Source organism: Quercus lobata, chromosome 8, assembly GCF_001633185.2.
Source record: "Quercus lobata isolate SW786 chromosome 8, ValleyOak3.0 Primary Assembly, whole genome shotgun sequence".
NCBI classification, from domain to species: domain Eukaryota; kingdom Viridiplantae; phylum Streptophyta; class Magnoliopsida; order Fagales; family Fagaceae; genus Quercus; species Quercus lobata.
In genome coordinates, this window is record NC_044911.1 from 22,393,476 (window position 1) to 22,406,666 (window position 13,191).

Genomic DNA, 13,191 nt, shown 5'->3' on the forward strand with positions numbered 1-13,191 from the left:
TGAAGAGTGTCTTATGATACTTTTTATTTAAATTCTCTTGATTTGACTCATTTGAGAACCACATGGTTCAAATATGGACCAATGTTGGAGCTATGCATGAAAAAGTATAGCTTTTGTTAGGTTCTAAAAGTTTAGAATAATTAGCTAACCGTGAACACAAACTTGTCTAGATATAGATTATAGAGTCTATAAGTTATATTAAATAGGTGCTGCAAGTCAGAATACAAGAATAAGGAAGCTATAGGTTCAGGGAATTCGAAATATGCTAGGTTCGACAAACCGAGATTATGGTTCAACTAATCGAGATATAGATCTGCAGAATTTAATTAAAACCTAATAGCTCATTAAGCCTATTAAGTGATTAAAGTTTTAGCTATAATTCTCCTAGTATTTAAAGAAAACCCTAAAACACGTTTTAAAGTGGTTTTTTAGAGAGAGTAGAGTGCTTCTTGTTCCTCCTGTTGTAGATCTAGGTTTTTGTACCCAAAACTCTCTCAAATCTTCTACTGATGTTATTCTTTGAAAATACTCAAGATCTGATGTTGTAAAAGTTGCTACTATCACTAGTCATCAAAGGTGATAGAGATTTAAAACCTTCAAGAGTGATCTTGGAGTCATAAACTGGAGAGTTTATATTGATGATCTAAATCTTTGAGTGGAGATTTTCAAGTCACAAACTGGAGTGTTTGTGTGCAACAAATTCAGATAGAAGAGTCCGTAGATTTGAAACTGTGTGTGGTCACTTGTGTAAGTACTACGAGAGGTAACGTTAGATTTAGGGAAAAATCTATTGGAAACACTTCTATTCTATTTAGTGAATTTGTTGCCTTATAGATTGTTTAGGTTAAATCATCCCCAGTTTTTTTTTACCTTGAAACTGGATGGTTTCATTGGTTTTCCTAAGTTATCGTATCGCTTGTCTTCTTTATTATTCCGTTCTATGTGATATGATTGTTATCGTTTAACTTAGATCTGCATAATAAATCTAAGTAACAACTTGGTTAATTAATTAGATTAAACAATTTGAGTTTACAGGGTTCTAAATATACAAATAGCTTTTGATAGATTTAAGCTTTGATTTAGACTGTCAAGAGCTTCCCTTTTCTAACTATCCAACTATTTAAATTGAAGTTGATTTGAGTCCAATTTTTGAAGAAATTTTATTTAAAAAAAAAAAAAAAAAAACAAATGGAGAAATTGTTTAGAGCACAGGAGGATCACGTCACAAGTAATGGTCTATTTTTTTTTTTTTGAGAAATAAGTAGTGGACTAAAATTAATTGACTCAAATTCTAGTAAAAAAATAAATACCTTAGAAAGGTCATGTGATAAAATTTATTGACTCAAAGTCTAATTAAGTAAAAAAAGGGGACCGGGAGGGGGCGGGGGGGGGGGGGGGTGGGGATGGGGAAGAGGCGGGAAAATAAGTATTTCAACGAGCTTGAATCCGAATGAAATGCTTCTCTTTCAATGAAAGGCAATGGGTGGGGTATCTCTATTGTTTGGTTGTATTTATTTTCTTCCGCATTTCCTCAATTTTCCAGGAAAGATCAAGTTCACTGATTCACTATGGGATAAAAACATATGATGGTTGCGAGGGCATTTTCATGGGGTCTAATCACTAATTAAGGCAACAGGGAAATGTGGGAGAAAAGACAATAAAGAGAAAAGGATATAGTTTGCTGCCCTAGGAGGAGTGGCCTAGTGGTAATTTCAACTAGCCATATTAATAAAATATACACTAAACTTTTAATGTCTAGGTATTATATATGCAAGAGAAAAGAACTTGAAAGAAAGTCGATGGGATCTCCCTCTCCCTTCTTAATTTTGTGAAAATGAGTTTTGACATCGTCATCAGATTGGAGAAAATATACCAAGCATCAATGGATCTAGAAATCATAATAAAGAAGTTATATTTGCATGGACAAAATTGACAAATGATCAAAGATCTTCTTTAAGCAAGAGCCAAAGCGACAAGGTTAATTAGGAGCAACAAAAGAAAGAGAATTAGGATACGAATATGCTATTTGTGAAGGAGATGCCTTAAATGTTATACTACCACTACAAAATTCAATCACTCTCTATCAGTCTATAGAACATATTGTCGATGAAACCAAGTTCATTTTGATTTCTTTTTAAAAATATTTTATAAATCACACGTACAGGGAAATGAATTTCGTGACCAACAATGTTAGTTAGATGGATTCTATTGTGTAATCTTGAGGGGATTTTTTCCCCTCCTTTCCCAAAATTTTTCCTTGGAGACCTTAAAAAGAGCTTTTGTAATTATTATTTTTCTTCTTCAATAAGTTATTTATGTTTTTACTCAAGGGGGAAAAAGTCAACATATACGTATAAATTTTAGCGGTGAAGAACGTATGATGACAAAAAATACATATACCATTACCACCTCCAATTCACCACAAAATTATAGTTAAAATCAACATGTGTTGAGTAGCTAAATGACCAAAATCAGAGTCATCCTCAGCATATCCAAAACGTGTCCAAGTCCCCGAGCCTAGTGCACATCCAATCCGCCAACCGACTAATAAAAATTCTTATATATAGCGTCCTTTTTTGATAGTTTGACATTATTCTATATATAGGAGTATGATATTTCAGCTACCTATTCAGATGGAGTCTGTTCAGGGTATATACTACTACTTCAGGGATTAGAAGAACACGTACACGTGGTGGTGGTGTTGCTGGTGATATAAAGCACGAGAGAGAATTTAACAATTTAACACTTTGTGTGAAAAATGGCTGCAAAACTTTTAGCAAAGAAAGCCCTCTTCCGCATATCTAATTCTTTGCCTAATCATGACCCTCCTGGCTATGTTCAAATAAGTAGCAGATTCTGCAGGGCTTGCTTCTCCACTTCTTACCATGCCCAAGTATGTCTTTATATTCTTCTACAAGGGATTTTTCTTTTCTGCTTTTTCTTTCTTACCTGCCTCTTTTAGTTAGCTATTCCATTTTAATGTTGTCGGTTTTTGTTTTTGTTTTGGGTATTTATGTGTATCTATATATATGTAAATTTTTTTTCCCCCATTTTCCCCTAATCTGGGGTGTTCTTATTTATTTATTTTACATAGCCAGGTAATTAGTTTATATTATAAAATTAGCTATGGTTGTACATCCGATTATAATATCTAAAACAATTTTTTTTTTCTCCGAAAAAGTAATTAAGAAAAATCTTAAATACGAAATAAAATGTTTTATTTATGGTAATTTGATTTGTGTACCTTTGTATTTTAGTTAGCTTTTGTAATTCTTTTTTATATCAAAAAAGAGTTATCAAATTAATAAATTGATTGAGATACTGTCAAATTTGAAGTAAGAATTGATAAAATTAAAGGCTTGTTGTGTATACGGTGGTGGGCCTTTCTCTTGTGATATGGATCGATCATGTCTCAAGGCTTATACCTATGCACTCAAACTATAACTATCATCCAAATGATTTATCAAAAAGAAGAAAAAAAGATTTCTTTTTATTTTATTTTCTGGATTGAACAAATGATCGATGACGAATCAAATTATATGTGGGGGAGATTGCTTGACTACGTAATTTTACTTCATGGACCATGGTTTGCCTTAAACCAAGAACTAATTTTACGTGTAAATATATTTCAGGGTAGCAAAGCGGTTTCAGAACCTAGAAATGTGCCTGATAGTACAGGAAGCACAAAAAATACAAGCACTAATTATGAAGCGAAAGATCAAGCACAAGATATCAACGATGATGAAGATGATATGAGTGGTGTGACAGGTTTCGTGGCAGACACAGCGAAACAAGGTGTTAAGAAAGCAATGGACACGGCTGAGGATGTTAGTGACACTGTTAAACAGGCAATGGAAAGTGCTTTTGATGTCACAACTAAGACCACACAACATATCAAGGCGACAATAGTTGCGGAGGCTGATGATAATGTGATTGATACAGCAGAGTATAGAAGCATTCAAGATGCAGAAACTGAGAAAAGCAACCTGAAGGATATGGAAAGGTAGATTAGAGAGCACTGTGTAAGAGTTTTGGTGGTCAAAGAAACTGATAAAATCGTGTTGATAAAATGGTGTTGATGTTGAATTCGCAATCTCAATGTTTATTATGCTTTGCATACACAAGACAGTGTTTGTATGACCTTAGTTGAACATTAATATTTCTTATTACCACTCTTTGAAGGTTGAAACTTCAAAATAGCTAAAAGTCTTATAATTTAACTAGTTGACATCTTTAAGTATTTTTAATTAGGTGCATATATGTTGTTAACTTGGGTCATAGTTCCTTGGAATTTTTTTAAAATGATTTTACTATATATATATATAAGTTTACATTAAAAAAATTTATACTTCGCCCTCCCAAATTGCAATTAGTCAATCTAAATTGTAAAATAACTCAAAAAGAATTTTAAATATTAAATAATCACTTCATTTTATATGTGTTTAGTATTACCATATCTTGCTTGATGTTTGGTACTCAATGTTTAAAGTTTGAGACTTTAGATATTAAGTAATGATGTATTACATTTTTACATATTATATGCGTTTAGTATTATAATATGCTTGTTTGAGTGATGTCCTGTTACATTTTTACATATTATGTGTTTAGTATTACAATATGCTTGTTTGATGTTTGGGGCTCAAAGTTTAAAGTTTGAAACTTTAGATTTTATGATGTAGTATTACATTTTCACATAATGTAAAGTGCTTTTTTTTTTTCCAATGTGTTTGTTTGTCTTAACACTAATGATAAATATAAAAAGAATATTGGACATATAATGATAAATATAATTATCATCTTTTGTAGTTAGTATTATTTTCTTTACAGAAAACTTGTTTTTCTATTTACTTTTTTTCTTTTTTATATTGCAATTATGAATCAAGCATTTTCAGTCAAAATTAGGTTTCATAACAAAATAAAAGATTATTTGATTGTATAAATTAAAAGAAAAATTGTTATAATATTTAGTTAAAAAACAATCATAGATAATTGTTGCGTTTTAAAATAAAGTTGAACATATGAAAAATGATTGAGTAGAAATATATTAAGAATATTCACTTCATATATATTTTTGTCTAATCTTTATATATTAATTTAGTTTTGAATTTTACTTTATTTCATGTGAGAGGTGTTTCTCATGATGGCTAGGGTTTTTTCTCTCAGCCACGTGTAGAATATTGTCCCTAACCTAGTTTAGGGTTTCTGTTCCCTTCACGTCTCCGGACTGATAGGACGGTGCGTTTAGTCGGTGTAGTGCTATTCTGAATCCTGTTCTGCTTCGAACTATTAGCATGGCTGGTCTGGAAGATATGTGGGCACGTTTCACTCTTATAGAGGAAGAAGAAGGGGGTGCAGACGTTCCGAACAAAGAGGATGTGGAGGTTCACCGGTTGGCAGGGAAGTTTTTTACGAAACGAATGCTAAATGTTGATGCAGTGGCTCGCACCTTCAAGCCACTGTGGAAACCGGCGGGTGAGTTAAAGATTCGTGACTCGGGTGATAATGTGTTTGTATTTGAGTTTGAAGATGTTTTGGACCTTGAACGAGTCCTCTAATACGAACCTTGGTCGTATGACAAAAGCTTAATAGCTTTCCAAAGGGTTCTTGACGTTGAACAGATACCCCATCTTGATTTCGGTCAGGTTACTTTCTGGGTGCAGTTGCACAATATTCCATTGAAGAACCTATCCCAGGAAACCGGTGAAGCAGTAGGTAACTCAATTGGGATGGTGGTTCAAGTGGCTGACCCGGAAGACGACGGCGCGGGCGGCGAGTTCTTGAGAGTCCGAATAACCATGGAAATTTCCAAGCCACTTCCGCGCTGCTCAAGACTTCGATCAGGGGGAAGACAGTTAGGGCTGGTGGGACTCAAATACGAATGCCTCCCTAACTTTTGTTATTGGTGCGGTCGTGTTACACATGGGGAGTGAGATTGTGAAGTTTGGTTGAGGGGAAGAGGGAAGTTGAGAAGAGAGGATCAACAATACGGCGAGTGGTTGAGAGCGGAATCGATTCGCCAAAGCAGAAAAACCGTGGCTGTTATCCCAGGCAATGCAGCAACTAGCCGCCATGGTGGAAGAAAAACCAATCAAGCAAAAGTAATGAAACCCCAGCTCCACGTCGAGATGATGTACACCATGATGCACAGTCTACTATGGAGGCCGAGCATTACATGGATAACTTTGTGGCTTTCAAGAAAGGCAATACTGGAGTGGGCAGTGAGCATGATGAAGGACAACGTTGTGAATCCGCTAATGGGCCATGTCTGAAACAAACCAATCCGAGCCATGCAGTGAGATTGGATGAAGATGTTGTTGGTTTGTCTCTCCAAGAAAACAGCATTCCATCTGACAGGGGTAGGGCCGAATGCTCACCACGTAAAGCCTCACTCCCCCTCAGCCCGAGAACTAATCCAATTCCATCGTAAGATTGCACAAACAGTGTTCCCAATTCTAATCCACAAGTATCCATTCGAACCTGGAAGAAGTTGGCCCGTGAACCAGGTAATCCAATTCCAATCTCTTCTCCTATGGTTATTGATAGAAGACCTAGCATTGAACTAGTTGATATGAGGGGAGGGAAAAAATTATGTTTGGCAGAATGTAACTATCATGAAAAAGAAAACTTGAAGGTGGTGGCTGGTTCCCAGCACCAAGTTGCCTTAGCTGGAACTGTCGTGGCCTTGGGAACACACAGACAGAAGATGAACTAGTTACGTTGGTACGTAACAAAGATCCCAAGCTGATTTTCTTAATGGAAACCAAGGTTGAGAAATCAGTTTTAGTACGAATTGGTAGAAAGATACATTATGCTAATCTTTTTGAGGTTCCACGTCATAACACTGGGGGTGGTCTTGCTTTGTTTTGGACTGCTGATTCTAATGTGGATGTTCAATCTTTTTCAGAAAATCATATTGATGCCATTATTGACCATGGAGTTGATGACGCCTGGCGGTTCACTGGTTTCTATGGAGACCCTGAGACCGCCAGCCGGGAAAACTCTTGGTCCATGCTTAGAACTTTGAGTACACGGTTTACTCTCCCTTGGTTGTGTATTGGTGATTTTAATGAAATCTTATATGCAAATGAGAAATAGGGTTGGCTTGATAGACCGGAGAGGCAAATGCAGGGTTTTCGTGATGCTCTTGATTTTTGCAGGTTGAAGGATTTGGGGTTTAATGGCTTCCCATTCACATGGTGTAACAGGCGCCCAGGAAATCAAAATGTTTGGATTCGATTGGATAGAGGGGTTGCTACCGTTGACTAGATTCTGAAATTCCCTACCTCCAGAATTCACCATTTGGATGCTTTTCATTCTGATCACAAGCCTATACTCCTAAGCCCAGATCTAGAACAAAACCGGTTTTATAAAAAAGGACGTCCTTTCCGGTTTGAAGCCATGTGGTTAAGGGACAGGTCCTGTGAAGAGGTAATTCGAGATTCTTGGGGAGTTGGGATGGTACAAGCCACGGCATGGGGTTTCAATAGCAAAATTTCTACCTGCCAAACAAATCTTAGAGTGTGGAATAAAAAGACTTTTGGCCATGTTCGACATTCTCTAAAGAAAAAATTGGCTGAGTTGAAGTCGGAGGAGGAGAGTGGAGGGTACAGAAACAATCCTTTTCGGATTCAGGAGTTACGAGACGACATCCAACAGTTACAAGCACGAGAGGAGTGTATGTGGAAGCAAAGATCTAGAAACAGATGGCTTAAGGAAGGGGACAAGAACACAAGATATTTTCACTGTAGAGCAAATCAAAGGAATAGGCGGAATTTGATTACAGGATTGGAAGATGACAATGGAATTTGGGTAGAAGATGAGGTCGGCTTGGGGAAGGTGGTGGAGGGCTATTTCGATCAAATTTTCACCAGTTCAAATCTGCATGGTTTTGACACTATCTTGTGTGGTATCCAAAGTGTTGTGGGAATGGATTCGACTGAGCAGTTAGAGGGTGATTTCCAAGCTAGTGAAGTCAAAGAAGCTCTCAATCAAATGGCCCCCCTCACAGCCCCTGGTCCTGATGGTATGTCCTTTGTATTCTATAAGTCTTTTTGGCACATTGTAGGGGAAGACGTGACTGCAGTGGTGCTCCGAGCCTTAAACTCAGGTATTGTTCCAGACTTTAGGCCAATAAGTTTGTGTAATGTCATCTATAAACTTATTGCTAAAGTGGTGGCTAACCGTTTGAAAAAGTTTCTAGCTATTTCTGTGCCAGATTCGCAGAGTGCTTTCCTTTCAGGTCGGTTGATATCTGATAACATTCTTGTGGCTTTTGAGACGCTTCATTATTTGAAGAGAAAAACACGAGGCAAAATGGGTTTTATGGCTCTAAAGCTTGATATGAGTAAAGCTTATGACCGAGTGGAGTGGAGTTTTGTGGAGGCAATAATGCAACATTTGGGGCTTAGGGAGAGGATGAGAAGAATAACTATGTCATGCATGAAGTCAGTGTCGTACTCAATTCTTCTCAATGGGCAGCCAGTTGGAAACATTAAACCCTCTAGGGGGCTCCGCCAAGGTGACCCTTTGTCACCGTATCTGTTCCTATTGTGTGCCATGGGTCTACAAGGCTTATTGAAAAAGGCAGAGATGGAAGGTAAGATAAAGGGGGTGGCTATTAGTAGATATGGTCCTCGAGTTTCACACTTATTCTTTGCTGATGATAGTATCCTATTTTGTCGTGCTATTGAGGCTGAGTGTCAGGGGGTCCTGGATATCTTGGCTATGTACGAAAGGGGAACAGGTCAAAAAATTAATAAAGAGAAGACTAATATTTTCTTCAGCTCCAATACCCTACAACAAACCCAATCTCGCATCCAACATTTGTTGGGAGTCCCAGCAATCAGACAATATGAAAAATACTTGGGTTTGCCAGCACTAGTGGGGAGAGCGAAAAAAAGGAGTTTTATCTATCTCAAGGAAAGGGTGTGGAAGAAATTACAGGGGTGGAAAGAAAAGCTGTTGTCCATTGCAGGTAGGGAAGTTCTCATTAAAGCTGTCATTCAAGCCATACCAACGTACACTATGGGTTGTTTCAAGCTACCCAAAGGGTTGATCAAAGAGCTAGAAGTCCTTATTAGGAAGTTCTGGTGGGGCTATATTGATGATTCAAGGAAGGTGCATTGGGTTAGTTGGGAGAGGTTATGTGAGGCAAAAGAAGTGGGTGGAATGAGTTTCAAAGAAATTGAGAAGTTCAATGACGCCCTCCTTGCTAAGCAAGTATGGCGGATGATGCAAAACCCGGAGTCCCTTTGCTTTAGGGTCTTCAAAGCCCGTTTCTTCCCAAATTGCTCTACTCTTGATGCCAAGGAGTCAAATACCGGATCCTATGCATGGAAGAGCATTCTTGGTGCTCGGGATGTTATTAGAAAGGGTATGATGTGGCGTATTGGGAATGGTCAATCTGTTCGAATTAAGGAAGACAAGTGGCTCCCGGTAAAACCAAGTAGAGTAATCCTCTCCCCTCTCCCCTCAGTTATGGCGGAAACTAATGTGAGCTCTCTTATCAATCCAGAGCTGGGTGTGTGGAAATCTGAGGAGGTTAACCGGGTTTTTCTACCTCATGAAGCTTCTTTGGTATTGGGGATTCCACTTAGCCACAGAAAACCCCCGACCGTGTGACTTGGGCATGCACTCCATCAGGGGAGTATAGCACAAGCAGCGCCTATAAATTGCTAGCTACCTCGGCTTTAACAGCCCATGCAAGTTCATCCAATCAGGCCTCTCAGAGAAGTTTTTGGAAAGGAATTTGGAAGCTGCAGGTGCCCAACAAGATTAAACACTTTGTTTGGAGAGTTTGTAACAATGCTCTGCCTACCAAGTGTAACCTGAAGCGGCGTCATATTACAGAGTCAGACTTGTGCGAGTTGTGCAAAGATACCCCGGAAGATGCCCTTCATGCATTGTGCTTTTGCAGCCACGTAGCCCCTGTGTGGCAACCTTTCCACTGGTTCCAAACCATGATATCTCCCCCTCCCCTTAATTTCTGTGATTTACTTAACAAGCTTTTGCAGGTTCGGGATGATCTCAGAACAGAGTTGTTCGCAACAATCGCTTGGTGCTTGTGGAACAGACGAAATGCTCTTCATTTTGGTCGCCCAGCTAATCCCATGGCGAATATCAGTTCCGTTGCTAGCGCACTGGTACAGGAATTCATTGCTATCCAGATTCCAGAAATCCCTATCCATCAACCTCCTGCTCAGCATCAATGGCGCCCTCCAGAACCAAATGCAGTCAAAGTGAACTTCGATGCGGCACTCTTCAAACGGACGAACTCAGCTGGTATTGGCATCATCGTACGTGATTGGAGAGGAGTTTCCCTTGCTGCCTTGTCCATGCCTATTCCGCTATCTTCATCAGTTGCTGATATGGAAGCGCTGGCCTGTCTCAGAGCGGTCCAATTAGCAGCAGAGTTGGAGTTTCAATGCGTAATCTTTGAAGGTGACTCGGCCACAGTCATTTCTGCAGTAAACCAGGGGTCTTCACTACTATCTTCCTTTGGAAATATTGTTGATGATATTCGGTATTTACTTCCTAGTTTTTCTTCAGCTACTTTTAGTCAAGTCAACCGCACTGGTAATTTAGTTGCGGATGCTCTCGCAAAAAAGGCTTTTTCCAACGTTGGTAGCCAAGTTTGGATGAATGCTTTACCTTCAGACATAGCCGTTTTGGTAGACTTTGATGTTCATTGGTTTTATTTTCAGTTCAATAAAGTCCCAGACTTGAGGTCTGGTTTCTCAAAAAAAAAAAAAAAAAAAAATTTACTTTATTTCGTTTGTTTGAATGGTTAAATTTTTTTCTCATGCCTTTTATTTTAGACTTCGGACCTTAATGTAAAATTATGATCAATGTATTCTGATAAACTTCCACAAAAGAATTAAAAAATGAAAATACTTGGGATCTCAAACTTCAACTTCAGTGTGAAGTTGGTCAGTGCCTCAGTGGCCCTCAAGTCGACCGGTACACTATTGTGATGCCGGATTCACTATTTTCATTTTCAAGTAAAGTTTCAAGTTTCAACCAAGTGCAAAGCTACTGTCATGATGAATACAAATCTTTTGTACCATATTTTGTGTTTTACTTTATGTTCCATTAATCACAATTTGTTATATGTTTATTTTTTTCATATTAAACTTTGGCAATTTTATAAGGAAAGTTAAATAAATACATGGCAAGTTGTGATCGGTGGAACATAGAGTAGAACACAAAAAATGGTACAAAAGATTTGTATTCCTGTCATGACCTCCTCAAAAACAATAATTTGCCCTAGGGCTGTCCACGGGTCGGGTAGATTGGGTTTGTAATCAACCCACCACTCGACCCGCTCAAATCAGGTGGAAGAAGTGAAGACTTGCAACCGACCGACAACCATCACAAGTTGAGTTAGATTAGGTTCTGGTAGAGGATTAGTCGATTCGGTTGAACCGATGGAGCTGTGGTGGTGGTAGATCTTCGCTAGATCTAAATAGAGGAGATAAAGATTTGGCTAGAATTTGAATGGATCTGAGCTAAATCTTGTAGGATCTAAGCCAAATGTTGCTGGATCCACACCAAAAATCGTTGGATCTAAGCAAATCTATTCCAAACATCACTGGATCTGAGTAAATCTAAGCAAACATCATCGGATTTGAGTAGATCTAAGCAGAGAAAGGCCAAATGTGGCCAAATTTGAGAGGCGAAGGGTCTAAAAGTTGTTAAGTCTAGGTAGAATCTAGTAGATTCGAGGATTTTTTAGGTGGTTTTTCGATCAGTTCAGGTAGCTAGGGTTTTGGTGGAGGAGACTCGCCACTTGACTTGCCAAAGTTGGTTTTTGAGTGACTAGACTTGTAGCCGACTGACAAAGGGATCGGATCAGGCCACCGACGGTTGGTTTTGGTTAGTTTGGTTGGTTCCGTTGAGAGGTCGGTTTGCTTGGACAGCCTTAATCTGCCCAATGCATTTTGGGGATTAAGGCTAACTCTAAAATGAAATTTTTATATTTAAATATTAATTAAATAATACTTATTTAACTTTGATATTTTTTTTTCCATTTAAAATCTAGTTATACTTACAATAACAAAAATCCTAATTAAGTTTTTATATTCAAATTCTACTTACATTTTCTTTTGAATTAATAATATCACAAATCTACTTAATCTTTTTTGTAAGTCAATCTTAAATTGGATCTTAAAAATTTTTAGTTTGAAAAACTAATTTTTGTTGACTCAATTGTAACGTGTATTTTTAATAATAATATTTTAAATTTTCTCCTTTTTAATATTTTTTTTCATATCCAAATGGATATATATTTTTAAATAATTTAAAAGAATTTTCATCTACACTATAAAATTATAATATAACTAAAAAAAAAAAAAAAAAAAAAAAATTTCTAAAGTGTAGAACAATGCAGCTGGATTATGGGCAGTCAGAGAAGGGCTAAAAATTGCATGGGAACTTGGATTTAAATATATAAATCTTTGATCTAGATTCCAAAATTTGTTATTCATTGGCTAACATCTTTTGGTGTTATTGTACCATCTTTAGCTCCTCTTATTTTTTTTATTGCATGACCCTCCTTCTCCTGGACAGAGAATAGATCGTCCGTCCGCATCACGTTTACCAAGAGGCTAATGGAGTGGCAGACAGACTCGCAAACAGGGGACGGAGCAAGATAGCCGACTTCAAGAATATGATCAATGTCCAAATTTTGTAAAATGTCAATATACATGGTACTTGTTGCAAATTGGTATCCTTAGGGAATGCAATCTGGGCCCTTTTGTTAAAAGCCATCAGTCTGTTATGGCTTCTAGACATACAATGTTGTACCAAGCTTCCTGTTTATTAAATAATACGTCCTCTTTCCACCAAAAAAATATAATAATAATTTTATAGCTTCACTTTTTTTTTTTTTTTTTTTTTTTGGGAGAAAAAATTTATAGCTTCACTTAGCCTTACAATCTATAACAATTTCAACCTTAATAAGTAAATATGAATTAACTATAAAACAAATTAATACCACAAATTAAAATTTCATTTTAGTTGTATATAAAGCATAAAATATAACAAATAAAGAAAACTTATTTTCCTTAAATATGACTTTTTTATGATAAGTTTAGGAGAAGAAGTGACAAAGAGTGGTTTTGTCCAGAGATATGAGAGAAAGAGCAAACAAAAAAAAAAAAACAATAATATATATATATATATATATATTAA

At 37.1% G+C, this 13,191-nt stretch overlaps 1 protein-coding gene across 1 annotated transcript; it reads left to right on the top strand.

The window, feature by feature from the left end:
* The first annotated feature begins 2,616 nt into the window (after window positions 1-2,616).
* LOC115958531 lies at window positions 2,617-4,169 on the top strand. Its single transcript, XM_031076942.1, has 2 exons — window positions 2,617-2,893; window positions 3,633-4,169. The coding sequence occupies exons 1-2, from the start codon at window positions 2,759-2,761 to the stop codon at window positions 4,005-4,007; spliced, it is 510 nt and encodes a 169-aa protein (XP_030932802.1). The 5' UTR covers window positions 2,617-2,758; the 3' UTR covers window positions 4,008-4,169.
* Window positions 4,170-13,191: the final 9,022 nt, after the last annotated feature.